The sequence below is a fragment of the Leuresthes tenuis genome, unplaced genomic scaffold, assembly GCF_036924035.1.
Source record: "Leuresthes tenuis unplaced genomic scaffold, fLeuTen1.0.hap1 SCAF_24, whole genome shotgun sequence".
Taxonomy (NCBI): Eukaryota; Metazoa; Chordata; class Actinopteri; order Atheriniformes; family Atherinopsidae; genus Leuresthes; species Leuresthes tenuis.
This window is the reverse complement of record NW_027325378.1, coordinates 22283431-22306793: the sequence shown is the minus strand read 5'-3', so window position 1 is coordinate 22306793 and position 23363 is coordinate 22283431. Positions and strand designations below refer to the sequence as shown.

The window sequence follows — 23363 nt, the reverse complement described above, 5'->3', positions numbered from 1 at the left end:
TGACAGCACTATAGTTTCAATGCGTACAACACTGGACAATGTTGCCTCTCTGAAAAGGAAGGTAATCAGTCAGAAGAGGTTGGGTCCTTGGTATAATTCACAGCTGCATGCTTTAAAGCAGACTGCAAGAAAGCTGGAGAGACAGTGGCATTCCTCTAATTTAGAAGAGTCTCAGTTGGACTTTCAGTAGTGATGATTTCATGACATACTTGATCAATAAAATTGTTTCTATCATAGAGAAGATTAATGGAATCCTTCCCACTATTATCACTGATGTATCATCAAGTGCAGCAGCTTTAGAAGTATCCTTAGAACCTGATTTGTATTTAGGTGGCTTCTGCTCAGTTGATCTCTCTGAGCTAACAACAGCAATAGTCTCTTCTAAACCATCAACTTCTGGTTTAGACCCAATCCCAACTAGACTGTTCAAGGAGGTTTTCCCCTTAATTGACACTTCCATATTGGACTTGATCAATCTGTCTTTGTTGACAGGATATGTACCTCAGACCTTTAAGGTTGCTGTAATTAAACCTTTACTTAAAAACCTACTCTTGATACAGAAGTGTTGGCTAATTATGGACCTATATCCAATCTCTCTTTTTTGTCTAAAGTTCTTGAAAAAATAGTTGCAGCTCAACTTTGTGATCATTTACATAGAAATAATCTGTTTGAAGAGTTTCAGTCAGGATTCAGAGTGCATCATAGCATAGAAAGAGCACTGGTGAAAGTTACCAATGATATCATCTTAGCCTCTGATAGCAGACTTGTGTCTGTGCTTGTCCTGTTGGATCTCAGTGCTGCATTTGATACAGTAGATCACAGCATTCTGTTACAGAGACTTGCTTTACTTTATACATGCTTCCATTTGGTAATATTATTAGACAGCATGGCATAAATTTCCATTGCTATGCTGATGATACTCAGCTGTACTTATCTATTAAACCAGATTAAACTAATAGGTTGGTCAGACTACAAGCACATCTTAAAGACAAAGACCTGGATGACTCAGAACTGTCTGCTTCTAAATTCAGACAAAACTGAAGTCATTATCTCTGGGCCTGAGTGCTTTAGGGAGAAATTGTCTAGTTACACAGTTACTCTAGATGGTATTTCCTTGGCTTCTAGTTCTACAGTGAGGAACCTTGGAGTTATTTTTGACCAGAATTTATCATTTGACTTGCATATAAAACAGGTTTCTAGGACTGCCTTCTTTCACCTTCGTAATATTGCCAAAATCAGGAACATCCTGTCTCAGGGTGATGCAGAAAAACTAGTCCATGCATTTGTTACTTCAAGATTGGATTGGAGATTGAAGATTGGATTGTAATTCTTTATTATTGGGCTGTCCCACATATTCTCTGAAAAGCCTTCAGCTGATCCAAAATGTTGCAGCCAGAGTTCTGATGAGAACTAACAGGAGAGATCATGTTTCCACCCTTTCCACTTTTAAGACTAGGCTTAAAACTTTGCTTTTTGATAAAGCTTATAGTTAGGGTTGTACATGTGACATTATTGTGGTCATTAACTTGTGTTTCCCTGTTCCAACAGATATCCTTTGAATGGTGTTCTGGTGTTTTTTCCCCTTCTTTTCTGTTTTCTCAAACCCCAGTTGGTCGAGGCGGATGGCCACCCTTCCTGAGTCTGGTTCTGCCAGAGGTTTCTTCCTGTTAAAAGGGAGTCGTTCCTCTCCACAGTTGCCTCAGGCATGCTCAGGAGGGGAGATTAGACTGAAGAGAAGTTTCAATGCAGTCTGTTGGTTTCCTTAGCTAGGATATTGTTTTTGAATTGGCTCTATATGAATTAATTGGATTGTTTTGAAATTGATTAATTGGATTTCATTGGATTATGATTACAATGAATTGAACTCCAATTGGCTTGAATTGGAGGCAGATCAGCATGCCTTACCATCAGAGGAAAGCTATTTAAAGGAGTAAGACTTCTCACAATCCACCTGCCCATGAGGTTATTTTTTTCTTGCCCCTTTCCTCCATCTCCAACAAAGAAAATAGCCTCCATCGAGAGGATGTTGACATTATACTCTGAATAAACCTGTTCTTCTATATTAAACAGACACTATATAGGTTATTATATTGTATCTGTATTTTTATAAGTTATCCAGTTATGAGAATCATAACTGAAAAACATAAACATCTATCAAATGAAAGCTTCAAATGCACAATTGCTGATGAGTAGTGGTTGTTTAGGCCAGTGAAAAATAATGATTAAAATAACACTGGGTTATTTTAAGAATATGGAGACCAGGAGACAAGTTAAATTACTCTTCATGTATGATGACAACATACAAATACCACAGCATTCATGGCTGCATTAATGTAGCTATCTAATGATTTTCCTTGACAACCACTCTCAAAGTTGTGTTGATTTAAGAATTAATCAAATTAATCACAAATCATATTCAAAGCATAAATAATATTTTGTCAAAACAGGAAACAAAATACGACAAATAAGGAGATCAAAGGGTTTTGAGTTATTACAGTTGATTTAAAAAAAAGCTTTTAAACCACAAACAAGCCATTCATTTCTAGGACAACAAACTCATAACTAAATGCCAGTGTATCTTAAAGGGGTATGATGCAATGTAATCTTTGTCACTTTTATCATCTTACATAACATTTGCTAATAATCTACAAACACGTGTCAAAGTATTGGTCAGAGACATTTTAGCCTGGTGATGATAATGAATGCTGCAGGACTACAAGAGAAATTTATTACATTAAAGTTCACTACGAGGGGATATGTCTGCACATTATGCAATTCAGTCCAAAAATTTGTGGGGGAATTTGACCTTTTAATATGAACATATAATTTCTGATGGAGATCCGGACTTACTGCAACAATGTTTTTTTTATAAAAGTACTAATAAAAAGAATCATGGACATTATGAAAAGGCATTTACATCCTTCTATTTAAATAATTAATATATCAGCAAATTTTTTCATATGTTTAATCAATTGTCAACTGTAAAAATGAATATTAAAAATGTCAACATTAAATTTAAAAACATCTCTTTGGTTGCTGTATAACATATATTTATGATATATTTTCTCTTCCTTAATAAAAACAATTGTGTTCTCTTTTAAAGAACACATTCTTTTCTTCTGACCTTACATAATGGACTGTATAGAGACAACAAAGTGCTTCTGATTTGACACTTGCATTAGCTGCAGGGATGACAGTAAACCTACATTATATTGATCACTGTCAGGCACTTACAAGAAAATGTGCAATATTGATTCTCAAGTCATTCTTTGTGATAGTGCTCCCAGAGGTTGAAGTGTGGTAACATAATATAAATCAAAATATTATGTCAAATCTTTGTCTTTTTTTTAATCTATACTATCTACGGGACATCAGACACAAATAATTGGGGGTCTACCAGCGTAGCTGCAGAACCCTATTGTTTTAGCTGTTTTTCCTATTATTATTGATCTACTTTCCGCTGCAATTGAAGTCTATGGCAGCCCATAGAACCGTATGGTAAAAAGTTGTGAAATTTGGCACATATATTTAGGACCATCCCATTAGCAAACTCAACAAATTTGGTGCCGAAAATCCAAACTCTCTAGCGCCACCAACATGTCAAAGTTTGAAGCACATTCAGCTAAATAACTTTTGACTCGTTGGTCCAAATTTCAAAAACAAGGTATCGTTGGAATCCTTGGATCGTGACGAGTCCAACGCACCCTGACGTCATTTTTTTCCTGTCTGACTAGATTTTCCGCCATGTTGGATTTTGTTGAAAATTTTCACAGGTCACAAATTTTGACCAATTCTCATGAAGGTTGGCACACAGTATCTATGGACCAATCCGCACAAAAGATACAAAGCGGATTTTTCAATTTCGACTCTGTTCACCCACTACAACCAATCAAAGTTGGCGGCGACAACGCCAAAAAGGATGTGAGGCCATATCTCAGCAACCGGTTGGTTTTTGACATCAAACTTCTACCAGAGACTCAAGACTCGTTTTCTAAGAGGCCCAAGAATTTTGGTGATCTTTGACCCATAGGTGGCGCTATATTTAGCAAAAATGCATTTTTGCTCATATCTTTGGACCCGTTTGTCCAAATTTCACAAATGAGGTACTGTTGTAATCCCTGGATATAGCCGAGGTCAACACAGCATATGACGCAATTCGCGCCATCTTGGATTGTCCGCCATTTTGAATTATATCAAAAACTTTCAAAACGCATTACAGGTCACCCAGATTGTCTGATTTCCACGGGACTTGACACATAGACTCTTCAGACCAAGCCTCACAAAAGCTTTCAAGTGGTATTTTTAAATTCGCTTCCGTTTGCCCGTAGCAGCCAATCAAACTCAGCGATGACGCGCCAAACAGGACGTGATATCTCAGCAACCATTTGATTTTTTGACATCAAACTTATAACACAGACTCATGACCAAGTCTGTAAGAGGCCCAAGAAGTCTGGTTAACGTCCACCCAGAGGGGGCGCTATAAGTAGCAAAACTGCATTTTGCTCATAGCTTTGGAGCCGTTTGTTCAAATTGGACAAATGAGGTACCGTTGGAATTCCTGGATGAGGACGACTTCATCTCAAACACCAAACTTGGTCTATGGACTCATGATGCCTTCCTGAGCAGCCACAGGCTTACCTGCTGTTCTGCTAGACCCCGCCATTGCTGCCCACAGCTATATTTACAAATAGTTTCTTAACAGCTGCTTCAGTATGACTTATTATCATGGCAGCACTGTCATAAGAAGGAATAGTCATGGATGAAAATAATCGATATTACCATTGCAGTGAAAATTGGTGGTCTTCATTTGCATCTTGAGTGTGCACAATCCACAGATGGAAGATAAACACGAAGACTTTTCAGCAGTAAGATACTGAGTTAATTTTGGATCTTATTATTTTGTCTTTTTATGTCGTTTTATTTATTGTTGTTGATCAAACACAATTTATCAAAAAATACCACAAGCATTGGTACAGAAATGGACGAACTACAATTTAAAATGTTAAATGGCCAAGTTGTTCTTCATCCTGGAAGCACAAAAATCTAAATGAAACATGAGTTTAAATTGTATACCATACTGTAGAGAATTCAACAACAGACTCGCAAAGAAACCCACATTTGGCCACAGTGACCAGGTATTAGACTCTGCTGATGTTTTCATTGCTCTGGTCATTTTGATTGTAAACATAATAAAGAAGTCTATTCATTTTTGCATATTTTCAGAGATGTATGTGCTTCGTCATAACGGGTCAAAAAATAGCTGAAGATAATAGCAACAGAAAAACAAAAAAAAGCCTTCATGAAAATGTATATAAAAAGGACTTTTTCCATCTTCCATCCTCACAGCTGGTGGTTCGATCATGTGACGTCCAAGTGGCAGTAAGCTTACCTTTTAGTACTTCTACAATATACATTAGAATTAATGTGATTATTTTATTTTGTCATATTTTTTATGACGTACCTTCTTGTCCAAAGTGAATAGTGTTCTTGATAATATGTCTTAATGACTCTCATCAAGTAATCTCCCCAAGATAGTTTGGCCTTGATAGGGGTGTTTCTGGACCAAATCTGTAAGTAAGCAGTTCAATCAGAAGTTCTGGGAGCATTATTTCTAGTGCGCAAACTAGGGATCGACCGATTATCGTGCCAATATTCAGCATTTTGACGCATATCAGCATCAGCCTTTTTTCCAATCCGACGGCCGAAGAGATCAATTTCAGACCGGGTTATTTTGGCTCTGATGCAGCAGCGCCTCTCTGTCTGTAGTCTCTACTCTGTCTCCAGCACTGTCCCACCCACAGCACCATCCTCCTTGATCTCTGTGCATGCACACTGCTCACACACACGGCAGAGAGGAGAAACAGTTTTGATGTGAGGAGAAGCTACGGAGAGCAGATCTATATTTCGAAGGCAAGTTAAGGCAGCAAACTCTCCCGAAATTGTAATAAACATCCCAGCCCTCTACAACTCACAACTAATAGTAACATCACTGTGAGCCCAATAACGTTATATAAACATAAGCGGCAGCTCTGCTCGCTCGCAGTCCCTCGAGTCTCTCCTATTGCTATTGTACTATTTTTTCAGCTATAGTAACATTAATCGTTAGTAATGTAGCGGCCTAGTTTTGAATGACAGGGTCCCTGCTATCACATGTTAAAATATAACATTTACATAATAAAATCAACTACAGGCTTCCCAAATGCTGCAATAAATTAAGCATTAGACATGCTGCTAAGCCCTGAATTTTTGTTATACAAAAGCCATCTTTGTTTTAAAATTCTAATAAAAAAACACTTTAACATGTTCTGTTATCTGAAAATCTGTTTAATAAACATATGCTTAAAGGTGTTAAGTTTTGTAGTTTGTTTTATTCAAAATTTTGACACATATATCGGCTCCAAATATCGGTTATCAGCCTCCTTGACTACTAATCGGCCCTGAAAAAAACATATCGGTCTATCTCTAGCGCAGACTATATGTTTTAAGTTTTTTTGCAATGGTGCTACCAAGCTCCACCATTCTGTAATCATGTTAGTTGCTGGCAACATTAATTGTTAAAAGATGAGCAAAGACAAACAAAACAAAACGCATCTGGACTCATCTTTCAGAAATAAAATTATATCACGTTCCATTACTTTTTTTCAAATTGTTATCTCATTTTTGTCATGTCATTCAGAGTGCAACCAGAAACCAAAATATGTTAGAACTACAACCAAAACTAAATTTCTGAAATACAAGAGATTGACACATTCTATGCAAAACTTAAATCTAGTTTATCTGTATTTCTTTAGTGACATGTGACATTCAAGGTTGATTCGGGAGCTAATTTAGACTGTTACAATGATGTGAACATTTTTCTTTGGTCAGGCTCACCTCATGCAGACAGCTGCTGATGTACGATAATGGATTTCATAAAAGAAAATTTAAAAAATGTATGAAATAAGTGAAATCTTTACAATTACATTTGTAGTCTCCAACCTCAATTATTACGAAAGCATGTAGAACATGAAGATGCCTTAAGCTGAATAGCTGTACAATGGCGACCTATTTCCTGGAAAGTGTCTCCATTTTTTTGTGATGGATGTCTTCAGAAATCCTCTCCCCTTGCTGTTTCATGACCCACAGATGAGAACAGTTGGCAGCGCATCTATTTGGGTGGTGTGCAGTCACAAGCTCGTCGAAGCAAAAGAAATCAACACTAGCGGACCATTAACATGCAGTTTTACATGTGACCACTGTGGCAAAGGTGTAAGAGAGAGAAGTGACATGAGTAACGGAGGTTTATGGATAGGCCTCACAAAGCAATGCAGGGGGCAAGATGCAGCACTGCTGGGAAAAACAAGCCCCATACTGTGTGGTAAAAAGATTAGAATGAACTCCAGCTAGGAGTGACAAAACAGGGAAAAGATTCAAATCTACAAATGTCTACATTATTGTCAAAAAAGAGGTCCTCTTAGTTATGTGTGCTCTTTTTCCTGGTTTGGCTGAGGTTTCTTTATTCCACTGAAATGAAATATCCAAACTAGTGAAACAAGTGCACACTGACAACACAAAGATCTTAATCTAATTAATCAGCCTTCATTTATGGCAGAATTGTTTAATTGCAGCTCTGTCCAAAGTCACAAATAAATAAGACTTAGGAAAAAACAAGAAAATATGTATATAAGTTTTCTCAGAGCTCTGTCCGTACTGTTGTATTTGAAAGGGAGCAGATACCCGCACAGCTCCAAATGGAACATTTTACCAGAAGAAAGGAGGTTGTTCTGGCAGCAACAAAGCACACAACGAGTGGAATGTTCAAGTGGTCACATCCAACAAGCTTTTAGCCATATGGGATATATGTTTCAGTGGGTAAGTAGTTCTGCTGTTAATGTAAACAAAGGCAATCTGAGTAAGCCATGGATGAATAAACAGTATACAACAGTTGAAGTCAAGACAACCTAAAATAGGACCAAATCAAGACTAAAACCAAAGGCTGGGACAAGATCAAGACCAGGACCAGGAGTACTTAAGAATTTCAAGTGAAATCTGAGTAACATTGTCACACACAAAGATGTGGTTTATGCATAGAAAGAATTCTAGTACGAGAGCAAATTAAGCTACTGTACTAAACATTTTTAGCAATGGCTGCATTGTTGTAGATTTACAGAACATACGTGTTCATGATAGTGTCCTGTCAATGCCATTATCTTATAGTTGAGCGCTTTGAATGAAAAGGTTTTGTAGTTATGGCTATCACAGTCAGTCATATTAGACTGAGGATGCCACCATCATTTGCAGTGACACTTGCAGGTGAACAACCCCAGTGATTTAAAGTGCCAACCATGTATGAAGAACTAGGCTTTAAAACAAGTCCACATAAGTCTTAAATAACATTTAATTAAATCATGCACTTGAAAAAAAGAAACACGAGTTACATAGCAAAAGAGAGATCAAGGAGGAGTTTAATGATATAAATTCTCGATTCACTAAGGAATACGGATACTGAAAAGATGGAGAATAAAAATGTACTGATGAGTAGCAGGCCACAGTTTTATAATTATGAGCCTGATGGGCATTGAAAAGACTGAGAAAGTACAAGGATTAGGAGAAATATCGTCATTTGTGGTGTGACGAGAACCATCAGAGGACAAGCTCAGTTATCCACTGGAGAAATTGATGAAGTATTACTGCTAATCCAATATTTGCCACCATCAAATTGTTTGAAGAACTGTCATGATAAACTAAGTCAAAACTGAGTTCAACTGAGCACACTTGTGGACACCATTCACAAAGAAAAGTGCAAAGTTAAAAAAAAAAGAGATGAATGATAAAAGCATTTGAATTGTGATTTGGATGATGATTACCATGGCAACAGCAGAAGCTTCGAAACATAGGTCAGTCCTCACACATACTAAGCCTACATCCTTTACAGGATTAAAAACTACTGCTGAACACATGCATAGGCTGATAAAACTGGAATAACAACAACCAGGAGTCACAATAACGCTAATAAGACTCCAATTCAATCAATGTTTCCTGTTCAAGGATTTTGCTGCACCCAGTTTTCATTTCTTAACTCAAAAAAAACATTCAGCTGATGGCTGGGGTGTTTACGCTTCTTTCTGGTCTTGCCTTAAAAAAACTGCTGTCCCATAACAACAACAGGAAAATAGACTAACAACTATGTGTGTGGAGAGCACGCATAAGTTCAAAAGGAGCATGATCAACTGCAAAAACAATATAGACAGGTGCCAGCAGGCACCGATATAAGACAACAGAAAGGCCTGCAGCTTGTGCAAATGAAATGACCAACAACAGAAATGTCACTGACAAAAATACCATTACTGAAATTATGCACGAAGAAAATTGCATTTGCAATTCCAGTTTATGAAATGTAGGAGCTAATGCGAGAGTGTTTGGATTTGGACTTCTTGCTGCACTCTCTGCGTGTAGACCACGTTTTTCTGGTGGCTGACGGCTTTGCTTTGCGGTAAGACGTATTGCATCACTTCCTGTTGCTTTGTGTGTGCACTGTGACAGTTCTCGCTCTTCTTGAACTACTAATAATCACCTTATTTCTCCCTATAATTTACACATCTTGCATAGTTAACTCTATCCCATACTTGTTATATTCTAACGCTCACTCTTACAGATCTTTAGTTTTTATTTTTCACTTTTTAGCGGTGTGTCTGGTTCTCTAGCTTAGCATGGCTACCAGTTCTCTTCCTCTATCTCCTGCTTTCACCTGCTCCGTGTGTCAGATGTTTAGTTACTCCTCTGCCTCCTTTAGTGGTAATGGTACATGTAACAAATGTAGTCTTTTTGTAGTTTTGGAGGCAAGGTTATCTGAATTGGTAGCTCGGCTCTGCACTGTTGAAAACCACCCGATAGCGAGCCAGGCCCCTTTAGTCAGTGCGGAGCCACCTAGCGTAGCTAGCTCTGTTAGTCGTCCCCGAGCAGATCCCGAGCAGCCGGGACTTAAGAGTGGCTGGGTGACTGTCAGGAAGAGGAGTCATAGTCCTAAAGTCAAGCCCGTGGTTCACCATCAACCTGTCCACGTTTCAAATAGATTTTCTCCACTCAGCGACACACCCGCTGAGGACAAAACCCTGGTAATTGGCAGCTCTATAGTCAGAAACGTGGCATTAGAGACACCAGCGACCATAGTCAAATGCATTCCAGGGGCCAGAGCGGGCGACATAGAATCCTATTTAAAACTGCTGGCTAAGGATAAGCGTAAATACGGTAAAATAGTTATTCACATCGGCGGTAATGACACCCGGTTACGCCAATCGGAGGTCACTAAAATTAATGTTGCATCGGTGTGTAATTTTGCCAAAACAATGTCGGACTCCGTAGTTTTCTCTGGACCCCTGCCAAATCTGACCAGTGATGACATGTTTAGCCGCATGTCCTCATTCAATCGCTGGTTGTCTAGATGGTGTCCAGCAAACAACGTGGGCTACATAGATAATTGGCAATCTTTCTGGAGAAAACCTGGTCTGATGAGGAGAGACGGCATCCATCCCACTTTGGAAGGAGCTCTTCTAATTTCTAGAAATATGGACGAATTTATTAGTCATCCAAAAACATGACATCCCAGGGTTGAGACCAGGATGCAGAGTTGTAGTCTTACACACTTCTCTGCGGCTTCCCACCTGTTGCTGCCCCCCCCTCAATCAAAAAACACAAAAGGAGCAAATCCTCTTGTGCAAAAAAAATTTAAAACAAAAACTTTAACTGAACAAAAACATCAAACTATTAAATGTGGTTTGCTGAATATTAGATATCTCCCTTTGAAGTCTCTGTTAGTGAATGATTTGATTTGTGATCATCATATTGATATATTTTGTCTTACAGAAACCTGGCTGCAGCAGGAGGATCATGTTAGCATTAATGAATCAACTCCCTCTGACTATTTAAATGTTCATGTTCCTAGAACCACAGGTAGAGGAGGAGGAGTGGCAGCTATCTTCAGATCAGGGTTACTAATCAGTCCTAGACCCAAGATTAGTTTTAGCTCTTTTGAATCTCTGATTCTCAGTTTTTCCCACCCAAAGTGGAAATCACAAAAACCTCTTGTGTTTGTTGTTGTGTATCGTCCACCTGGCCCTTATTCTGAGTTTCTCTCTGAATTCTCAGAGTTTTTATCCCAGTTAGTGCTGAGTACAGATAAAGTCATTGTAGTGGGTGACTTTAATATTCATGTAGATGTTGAAAATGACAGCCTAAATATTAACTTTAATTCTATATTAGACTCTATTGGATTTTCTCAAAGTGTTCACAGACCTACTCACTGCCTTAATCATACCATTGACCTTGTGCTGACTTATGGCATTGAGAGTGAACAGTTAACAGTGTTCCCTCATAACCCTGTCTTGTCTGACCATTTTTTAATAACTTTTGAATTTACATTACTTGACTACACGGTTTCTGAGAAGAATTCTACATAGAGAAGGTGTCTGTCAGAGAATGCTGTAACCAGATTTAAAGAGTTGATTTCATCATCCTTTTCTTCACTGCCATGTGCTGATATGACAGAGGATGGCTACCTAAATTTTACTCCAGTAGAACTTGACTCTCTTGTTGACAGCACTACAGCTTCAATGCGTACAACACTGGACAATGTTGCCCCTCTGAAAAGGAAGGTAATCAGTCAGAAGAGGTTGGCTCCTTGGTATAATTCACAGCTGCGTGCGTTAAAGCAGACTGCAAGAAAGCTGGAGAGACAGTGGCGTTCCTCTAATTTAGAAGAGTCTCAATTAGTCTGGAAAGATAGTTTAATAACGTATAAGAAAGCACTTCGTAAAGCTAGAACTGCTTATTATTCATTATTGATAGAAGAGAATAAGAATAATCCCAGGTTTCTTTTCAGCACTGTTGCCAGGCTGACAAAGAGTCCAAGCTCTGTTGAGCCAGGTATTCCTTTAACTCTCAGCAGTGATGATTTCATGAGATTCTTCATCAATAAAATTGTTTCTATCAGAGAGAAGATTAATGGAATCCTTCCCATTATTATCACTGATGTATCATCAAGTAGAGGAGCTTTAGAAGTATCTTTCGAACCTGAATTGTATTTAGACAGCTTCTGTCCAGTTGATCTTTCTGAGCTAACAACAGCAATAGTCTCTTCTAAACCATCAACTTGTATGTTAGACCCAATCCCAACCAGACTGTTCAAGGAGGTTTTCCCCTTAATTGACACTTCCATATTGGATTTGATCAATCGGTCTTTGTTGATAGGATATGTACCTCAGACTTTTAAGGTTGCTGTAATTAAACCTTTACTTAAAAAACCTACTCTTGATTCAGAAGTGTTAAGCTAATTATCGACCTATATCCAATCTCCCTTTTTTGTCCAAAGTTCTTGAAAAAATAGTTTCAGTTCAACTTTGTGATCATTTACATAGAAATAATCTGTTTGAAGAGTTTCAGTCAGGATTCAGAGTGCATCATAGCACAGAAACGGCACTGGTGAAAGTTACCAATGATCTCCTGTTAGCTTCTGATAGCGGACTTGTTTCTGTGCTTGTCCTGTTGGATCTCAGTGCTGCATTTGATACAATCGATCACAGCATTCTGTTACAGAGACTTGAACATGTTATTGGGATTAAAGGAACTGCATTAGGCTGGTTTAAGTCATATTTATCTGATAGATTCCAGTTTGTTCTTGTAAATGAAGAATCTTCCTCACACGTTGGAGTAAGTCATGGAGTTCCTCAGGGTTCTGTGCTTGGACCGATTCTTTTTACTTTATACATGCTTCCATTAGGTAACATTATCAGACAGCATGGCATAAATTTCCATTGTTATGCTGATGATACTCAGCTGTACTTATCTATGAAACCAGATGAAACCTACAGGTTGGTCAGGCTACAAGCCTGTCTTAAAGACATAAAGACCTGGATGACTCAGAACTGTCTGCTTTTAAATTCAGACAAAACTGAAGTTGTTCTCTTTGGACCTGAGCGCTTCAGGGAGAAATTGTCTAGTTATATAGTTACTCTAGATGGTATTTCCTTGGCTTCTAGTTCTACAGTGAGGAACCTTGGAGTTATTTTTGACCAGAATTTATCATTTGACGCACATATAAAACTGGTTTCTAGGACTGCCTTCTTTCACCTTCGTAATATTGCTAAAATCAGGAACATCCTGTCTCAGGGTGATGCAGAGAAACTAGTTCATGCATTTGTTACTTCAAGATTGGACTACTGTAATTCCTTATTATTGGGATGTTCCACATATTCTCTGAAAAGCCTCCAGCTGATCCAAAATGCTGCAGCCAGAGTTCTGATGAGAACTAACAGGAGAGATCATGTTTCTCCAGTTTTAGCTTCTCTTCATTGGCTCCCTGTTAAATTCAGAATAAAATTTAAGATTCTTCTTCTCACATATAAAGTTCTTAATGACCGAGCTCCATCATATCTTAAAGATTTAATTAATTAAGATATTTTCCTAACAGAGCACTTCGCTCCCAAACTGCAGGTTTACTTGTTGTTCCCAGAGTTTCTAAAAGTAGAATGGGAGGTAGAGCCTTCAGTTATCAGGCCCCTCTCTTGTGGAATAAGCTGCCAGTAAATGTCCGGGAAGCAGACACCCTTTCCACTTTTAAGATTAGGCTTAAAACTTTTCTTTTCGATAAAGCTTATAGTTAGGGATGGCTCAGGTAATCCTGAAACATCCCATAGTTAAGCTGCTATAGGCTTAGACTGCTGGGGGACCTCATCTGTCACACCTTTCCTCACTTTGCTCTCTTTTTCCCCCTGTTTAATTTCAAAATTGATTTTATGTACATGTGACATTATTGTGATTATTAACCTATGTTTCCCTGTTCCAACAGATATCCTTTGAATGGCGTTATGGTGTTTTTCCCCCCTCTTTTCCCTCTTTTCTGTCTTCTCAAACCCCAGCTGGTCGAGGCGGATGGCCACCCTTCCTGAGTCTGGTTCTGCCAGAGGTTTCTTCCTGTTAAAAGGGAGTCGTTCCTTTCCACAGTTGCCACAGGCACGCTCAGGACGGGAGATTGGACTGAAGACACATTTCGGTGCAATCTGTTGGTTTCCTTAGCTAGGATATTAATTTTTTGAATTGGCTCTATATGAATTAATTGGATTATGATTACAATGAATTGAATTCCAATTGGCTTGAATTGGACTATATTACTTAAGTGCCTTGAGATGACAATTGTTGTAATCTGGCGCTATATAAATAAAATTGAATTGAATTGAATTGAATTGAATAGTTATCTGGTCATTATATAAAAATGCTTGGTCTACTTTAGAGAATTAGGCCAATTAAATTATCAATACTTCTGTCTCATCTTTGGAAAGAATCCTTTATTCCTGTACATTGAAAATTAAATATTTTTTTAGAACTGAGATTAACTAAAACAAGAAAAGTGATCTAATATATATCTAGTTTAAGTATTTCATATATGTACATAATCTCCTTTTAAATAACGATTTAAAGGGCAAGTTTGTTTTTTTTAAACCTGGACCTTATGTCTGGCATAAACTATGTTCATCTACTCACCAATAACAGTTTGGTGAAAGTTGGCATCTATTGGAAGTTATTTAGATCACTCGGCTTTCTACACACTCCTCTAGTGGGGATGACGTCATCGACGTGTGCCGCTGCAGCACAGCTTATTTACTCCGTGCTCTTTGATGGTTGGCTATCTTCACACAGAGTTTTCTACTGCTGGTAACATGGTTCGTTACTGCATATTTCCAAATTGTCTAAACAAAATGACTACTTGGACGAAGTTCAGTTTTCACAGGCTTCCTTTGCACGACCTGTATTTACTAAAGCTCCGGCTAGTTGCGCTGAAAATGGACCTGAATACTGCAGCCGCTCATCGATGACGTCATCCCACTAGACGTGTGTGTAGAAAGTCAGCGATAAGCCCCCAATAACAACACGGCAGCTCTGAACTAACAGTACAATAGTACGCGTTCCTTCATTCATTCGTCTTAAAGTACTGGTGAAATAAAGACAGATAATATCTTATTTAGAGGCTGTGTTGTCTATGCCCCATTCACTCCCGTTATATGGATACACAAGGATCTCGAATGATCTTAATATCGTCCAAAGGACACCGACTTTCACCAAACGGTTATCGGTGAGTAGATGAACGTATTTTATGCCAGAAATAAGGTCCAGGTTTAAAAAAAAAAAAAACGAACTTCCCCTTTAAGGAGAAAAGATGTCTTCCATGAGTTTTCAGGGGCCTCATGTATAAAGGGTGCATACACACACAAAAAAGTGGCTTACACACTTTTTCACGTCAAGAGCGTGAAATGACAATTGAAATATGCGGTGCCTCACACCAACTTCAGGGCAGTCATAAACAATTAACACACCTATGTGTCTGCAATTACATGAGTGGATATAAAAGCATGTGCAAAGTGTTGCAATGCATATTTAAAAACAATGGCTGCTTTAGCGGTATTGGAAGACATTGTAAATGGTGCACTTGGAAGATAGCATGTGTTCAGAGACTGACAGGATTTGCTGGCACACGATGACAACTGGCTCATCAGCCGTTTTGAGGGCAATCCTCCTGAAACTGTGCGCACAGCTGCGACCAGCTTTGGAGAGCAACCCAGCAAGGAGCTATGCGCTGCTTGTGCCACAGGTATTCCAGAGGGAGCTGGCCAACCGATTGGGACTGTGCCAGTCGACCCTGAGCCAAGCCATGCCAGCCGAGTGGGACGGAATTGTCTGCATCTCATCAGGTATATCAAATTCCCACAATGCAGCTGAGCAGGCCAACAAGCGCAATTTGAAGCGAGAGCCGGTTTTCCTAATGTGATCTGAGCTATCGACTGCACATAGTGCTATAAAAGCACCATCACATGATGAATTTATATATCAACAGGAAACATTTTCATTCCATCAATGTACAGATCATATGTGATGCGCAACTGCTTTGTGGGGGTGGCCTGATACAACGCACGATTCATACATTCAGTAACAGAATTGTTGGAAACAGACTACAAGCTGGCACTATGCGCGATGGGTGGCTTCTTGATGAGTAACTTTATTCGTGTCATTGTCCTAATATTATTCCCCATGACATGCATTGAGCATGTGCGCCCCCAATTTCTATCCCGTCTTCACAGCATCATAGTTGGTGGTTAAAGTTAATGACTTGCTGTTTTTTATGGTAAAACAACAGCTTTCTAACAAGCCCCTGATCATCTCTGTGTGCAAATGTTAATGACCCCATGTGTAAACTGTGAAATGTCTTAATCAACCTCACCTTTTCTGCACTAGGTTACCGTATGAACATGTTTGTTGTTAGTTACACAAATATAGGTATTTACCTTGGGGTAATAGGAGTCACCCACACTCCCACACCCACACCACCCCTAAGAGAGCAGTGTCACCCATAGTTGACACTGTCTGTTCAAACAGCCTTTTTCACCTCTGCTTGTGTGTGCTTCTCAGACCCCACAGCATTAAAGGCCTCCCTCACGCTCACTCACTCCTCACGCTCACGCACTCCTCTTATGTTTGCGGTTTATATCGTAGGACAGCGTGCCAAAGAGCACATTTACTTCAGAAAGTAACATCTCTGTCTCGCTTTCCGTTAAGTTATTATTTTTCCGTCATACTCTTTTTTTTTTTCTTTATTTTCTGATCGTGCAGAATCGCAGGTGCAGGGCTCATTTAGATCTGATTTGCATATTTAAGTAGGGGCGTGGACAGGGAGGAGTCGGGTACTCCGACATGTGCGCTCAATTCCACGTTGATTGGGATGTACAAACGAAATGTGCTTGGATTCACGCGTGCGCACACATTGATACATCCGGATATTTTTGTATGTTGCAGGGCATTTTGGTTTGAGCATACGCTCATACGTTTCAGTAGGAAATCAACCCAAGTCTTTGTACATGAGGCCCCAGGTGACCTAAGGTTTTCAGACTCCTCAGACACTGTACCGTTCTTCCATCCCTCTCTTATCTCATCACTGTGGTGTTTTTGTCAAACTGGCATAAACTGTTTTCGGTTGCTGAAAATGCTCAATCATACAGATAAAGAACCACGAGTCCAACCTTGACAACGAGTAGCCGATTTAATTCAAAGCCGAGTGTTGCAGACCTGTACACAGATTTCATATCACAAGACACGGTGCTTAAAGGGAAGGTGCTGACATTTTTCTGGCTCGTTCTGCATGACAAGAGAGCCAAACAGTCGGCCCACCCTAAACATTAACACAGCAGCGGGCATGACGCGTATGCACAGCCGACTACAACCAATCCAATTCTGAAAAATTTACACATGGCAGTGTGTCAGCATGTAAGGTCACATAAAGTACGAGGCATGTATTTGTATCAATGTAAACTAATGCTTTATATTAGTAATAAACAAATGACTAATCAAATATTGCAGCATTGATTTTGCGACAGATGGTCACGGACCTGCATCGTATGCGCAGGACACTTACCTGTGGTGGAGTGGAGACTCTCCAAGCTCCAATAGCGAGACAGAACCCCCCTCAGAGTGCCGCCCAAGCTGCTTCCACCTCCGCCTCCACCCATGCATCCACCCACTCCGAGACCACCGTCTACCATGCTATCTACCCCTCCGCGTACTGGGCTCCCTCCGTCTGACTCGGACCCCGGCGATAGCCCAGAGCTGCCACTGCCGCTACTGCCACAGCTGCCCCCGGGCAGGGGCACGCCCCCCTCCGAGCCCTGCTGGGTCCGCATTTCTATCAGGACGCACAACAGGGAGGGGGGAATAGAAGTTCACAGTGAGGAATAAGGTAAATGAATAAGCCGCGAAGTAGCGGGTAAGCAGGTGGCTTATTTTCCCAATGGTAAGAAAACGCAGCGAAAGAAGAGGAGGAGGTAGCCTCTTGGCTCCTGATATCTGCTATACTATTCGCTGAGGTAAGCTTCAGCTGTCAACTTGGTGTTTTCTCCTCCCATACACAGAATAAGACGGTTGTAGCAGCAGTCTTCTCCTCTCTTTAACTCACTGCACAGGCTCGACTCCCATCCAACAGCTCCCCTCTATTTTCTCCCTGCGCCTTTATCTCTTGGTCTGTATTTGCAAATGGTTGGACAGTGCTTCATTTCCTCACATCAACTCACACAGTTTGTTTTCTCTCTTTCTCTCTCTCTCTCTCTCTCTCTCTCTCTATCTATCTCTCGCTTTCTCTCTCTCTCTCTCTCTCTCTCTGTTTCTCTCTCTCTTTCTCTCTCACTCTGGCAGGCTGACATCAGTGGGGCTCCTGCAGGGGGGTTTATGTGGATCAACCGTACTGTTTGCCTGCTAGCAACAGAGTGTTTGGCTCACTAATGGAGTAAGATCCATTAAGGTGAAGAATTAAAAATGCCAACCCTCCCTCTACTCTCCAAAACACACAGACATGCAAACACAGAGGCCTGTATCCATGGCCTCAGAGGACATTAAATTGACTTTTATTATAACCTAAGGGGTTACTCTAACCATGACAACTACTTGCTTTATCCTAGCTCATACTCTAACCTTACCCTGAATGCCAAAACATGCATTTTCCCTGAGATGTTATGAGCCATGTTATTAAGATATGATTTTTGTCCTCATAAGGAAGTATAATGTGGCTATGGAAGTACATCTCAGTCCCCAACAACATGTAGATCTTCAAACATGCAAACACACACACACACACACTTACACATTCTATGAGTTCTATATTTCATGATTTTCTAGATATTTTCAGTCATACTGGGTTTCTGACTGTAATAAGTGAGGATTATTATGTACAATAATAATCAATGCAGTCTCTGTCTGCTGCCATTTTGCAAGATACGGCTATGCTAAAATAAAAGAGATTACTTCTATCTTGAATATTGTGTAACAGAATTTAAATGCAAAAATCAATCGTACTATCCATAACCAGCTTAGTAATGAATACTTAGCTAAAGTAAATAATATAAGTGAGAAAAAGTCATGTCGTAATTGAATATAAAATATTAGATTTAATGTTAAAGGTCTGGTGTGTTATTGTTGATTAAACACTGGTGATGGTAAATATGGCTGTTCATATTTACATTATACATAATAACAGAATAATAAATCATGGTTTGAAAGATATCAGGTTTTGAAGGCTGATGGCAGTATTGTTACTTAAGTACAATTTGAAGGTTTCAAATATTTTAAACCTTCATTAAAACAGTTAAAGATAACCAGACATTGAAAGAATAGTCCTGAGAAGTGTTAACCACACAAAACTACTATTTATTGCTTGCGAATTTACCAGTGCCAAGAAAAAATAAGCAAAAAGAATCTCCGAAAGCATTAAATGACAACTGTTAGGCATATATGGAGTTAGTAGATCTATGTTTTAATTAACAGCTCGATGGTGTAAAGTTTTGAAAAAGGCACATATTTTTACAATATCCTTTGATTTCCTATTCTGCACCATGAAAGTTCTTCTTTTTCTTTTGAATGCTTAATTATCACTGACAACACATTCTGTGGCATGTCCATATCTAGAAAAGTAAAAACCAAAGGAGATAGAGTTTGGCTATTGGATTTTGTGATTCAGGTGTATAAAACTTCAACCAAAACTCGACTCCAGTCAAACTGTCATCTTTTATCTTTCATAGATTTTATGTAAATAACTAAAGTCTTCACATTCAGTCACTTTTTAGCTGTTGCCCATCATTTACTCTTTCTGTAGTCAATTTACAGTTTTGTGTTAAAGCTCAGACTTCAGTGTTGTGCTCTGTCAGCCCACAAACACAATTCATAAAGATTACAGTGATCGAGGCATCAGCAAATGGAATGATAGCCGACTGTGACACTGTGGAACAAAACATACACACACAGAAGATATGTTTCTTTGAAACATAGTCCTGAGAAGTCTAACCACACAAAACTACTATTTATTGTTTGCTCATTTACCAATGCCAAGAAATAGAAGCTATGTTTCTTTTTTGTGTGTGCAGAAGATGCATATCGTATATGTGTATTCACATAGATATGTATCTGCTCTGAAGCGGTTACTGACAAGTCTCGGGGACATCTAGTACGAGAACCATTATATTTAATAGCATTCCAGACCATTCTAAATGTTGAAAGTGTCTGTCTATTCACAAAAGGAAGAAATAAAACATCCTATTGGGAATATGGGTTTGATGATTTGATTTAAAAACTTATTTCTCACCTATTCAAACATTTTCCATGACATTCATTGAAATTCCCTTTAGAAACCTTTTTTTTTTTTGCACCATATTTAAAATTGAGTCCAAACTCAAATGCAGCTTTGGCACCTGATTCACAGTTGGCAAAAGAGCTGTGGCTTCAAAAAGCTGAGGCTAAAGGCACACAATTCCACAGCTGACAATATGACTTGTCATCATCAGGCCACATTACTAAATGGTTTAGGCCAAATTAAACCACTTTAAAGAAGATTATACAAGCCAAGGAGACATATCAATATGTAGATTATTTCTGCTCAGCTGGAAATCAGAAGGATAATGCAAGGCATTGTGTAGAAAGATTAAAGTGGCTTTGTTATGTGTGCGCTGTGTAATTCTCAGACTCAGAGAATGACAGGGGTGGCACTGTACTTTTAGTTCAGCTTCCCATTTACTTTAGTCTAGCGAATCTAATTACACTAATGACATGTGCAGCAAAACCACTGATCTCGCCACAAGACCGTCAGAAAGGATGGATTCAGAATGTTAGTGCCAAAGAGTACTTCTGCAAAGCTGAAAAATGCTTTCACTGCAATGCCATTTTTTGAAGAAAGTCTTCACATTTGGCCCACAGTGTAATTATATTTAGCCCGTGAGGCAATACCAAATGACTACTAGAGCTGGCCGGTCGGTATTATACGGCGCATGAACCGCTAATACTACAAATCCCAGAATGCTCTGCTGGTGTTTTGGCGTGTCAGTCAAGACAGGACCCATAAACACCCTCTCATCTGTTGACAGTCGTCATGATTCTACTGATTCTATGTGGTACCCCTCCCAAAAATGGCGAAAAGAAAGAGAGAAAACAGGAGCTTTATGGACAGATGGGAGACAGAATATCTGTTTACATATGTAAAATACTGACCTGATTGTCTTGTATGACAAACAGGTCATACAAGACAATCTGTCGTTAGTCCCATGAGTATGTCTTTGCCAATTTACACACTTATTTCTAACATCAAGGACAAAAATATTTGTATAGATATAAATATATATAGATATATCCTTTTTGATCCAGAAGAAAGCTGGAAATAACTGCATGCATAGTTTCATAAAGGTTTCTTACAGCTTCAGACAAACAGGATAAGACAACAGGTAGATACTGCATACAAAGCAGTAATAGTAATAGAGAAGTTACTCAAGTGCCTGTTACCAACAGATGGTGTAATCCTATCACTGTAAAGAAGCGTCGCTGGGCCCCGAGTGTTGAACTATTGACTAAGAGTTCTCCTGTTTTCCCTGCAGTGTGTAACATCATCGGCTAACATCCCAATCCATTCACGGTAATCTATGACAATTTCAACCACACTTTTCTCTGCTACACTTCAAATTTGAAAAAGTTTATTTTGTTATCTATCTATAACAATATGCCTACAACAGTACTATTTATCCTGCAGCAATATCATTTTCCTTTGGAGATTGATAGAATATAATTGAACTGAATTAAACTGAATTCAACAAAAGAGCAACAGGTAGCTACATCTCTCTGCTGAACAGGACTTAGAATCTGCTCTCTTATTATTACCACCTAGGAATGGGTACATATTTTTCCACATAGCTCTGTCACTTTTGTTGAGTAATTCCACCTTTGGTAGCAATACATGCTTTATTGTTTTGAAGATAGGAAATCAAAGACTTTGTAGAGTGGCCACGGTAATTTGAACTGACTCCTAAAGCAGAGCCTGTCCCAGCTCTTTCAGAGGTGATGGTGCAGGAAGCATTTCTTGCTTGCTGCTCCAAAACACAGTAGAGATATTTGACTGTGTGACTGTGTTAAGAAGTAGTGATTTAACCACAGCAATCTACATCACTGCTGTGCTTTTTGTGCAAGTTTTTATCTGTTTTAGAGGTGTGATTATGCTCATTATCACAACAAATACACAGGAGTGTTAGGGTACCAAGAACATTGGTAGATATCGCTGCTCAAACCATCACAGAACTACCTTTATGTTTCAAAATTCAAGTCAGGCAATCAGGATCAAGAGCTTCTTGTAGCATATTCCATACAAAACTTTAACCTGAACAAGAAGAAGCATAAATTATATTTGCCAGATACTGTTCTGTTATTATATTTTAGTTAGTATGTTTCTGCGTGTTCAATTCATTGTTTCATTTGTTAGCAATGGCCCTTTAAGAGAAACAGGAAGTGGAGGCACATGACAGTAGAACAGCTAGTCCAGCTGCCTAAAGACATCTGCTTACATCTCATGCCTTATGAAGGATCGTCGATCATATCATAAGCAATCTTATCATATGTTCCACAGGCATTTTTCCACTGGTCCATTGTCAACTTCTTGTGGTCTTTGCACTGTTTTATATCCATTGTTCAAATTTGTTGGGGGCAAGAAAACAGTTAACAGTGTGAGACTGTTTTAATGTGTTACTTTATAATGTTTCCAAGTATCCATCCATCCATTTTCTATACCCGCTTAATCTGTCGGTCGGGTCATCGGGCGAGAGGCGGGGTACACCCCGGACAAGGTCGCCAGTCCATCACAGGACCACACAGAGACAAACGAGACAAATAACCATGCACGCTCACACTCACTCATAAAGATAATTTTAGAGTCACCAATTAACATGCATGTTTTTTGACGGTGGGAGGAAGCCGGAGTACCCGCAGAGAACCCACGCATGCACGGGGAGAACATGCAAACTCCACACAAAAAGGCCCCAGGTGGGGATTGAACCTGGAACCCTCTCACTGTGAGGCAACAGTGGTAACCACCACTTCACCCTGCCCTGTTTCAAACTAATTCTCAAAATTCAAAAGAAATTCTTACCTTATAAAACTTACAATATCTTACAGGTATAGTTCTTTAGTTTGTAAATAAACTGTTAATAGAAATCTACAGTGACACTGAAGAGACTTAACCAAAGTAGGTACTTACAGAAGATGCCTCTTCTCCAACCAAGGCAGTCAAGACCAATGGGGGTACTCTGAGAGAAGCAATGACTTTTGAGGGGCATCCCTCGGAAGGCCTCTATGGGCTCCAAAGTGGCTTCAGTATCTGTCTGTGGAAATGGAGAATTATTTCATACTACTGACACAATAATTATTGGGCATCATCTACCAAAGGAACTGTATATATGACAGAAAACAAAAAATCAATTACTGAACACAACTGAATCATTTTCAAAGAAAACAACGCAGCATGAATGGAAATGTGTCAAGGACTGAGA

At 39.2% G+C, this 23363-nt stretch overlaps 1 protein-coding gene across 3 annotated transcripts in view; it reads right to left on the bottom strand.

Moving 5' to 3' along the window:
- Positions 1-23363, bottom strand: part of arhgef4 (Rho guanine nucleotide exchange factor (GEF) 4) — a 79918-nt gene that overhangs the window by 44225 nt on the left and 12330 nt on the right. For 2 of the 3 annotated variants that reach the window (XM_072378124.1, XM_072378123.1), the window contains exon 4: positions 23072-23195. In XM_072378124.1, the coding sequence (XP_072234225.1) occupies positions 23072-23195 (124 nt within the window). Of the gene's footprint in view, positions 1-17434; positions 18103-23071; positions 23196-23363 lie in introns of those variants that run through there. The other variant, XM_072378125.1, reaches the window with a different exon arrangement.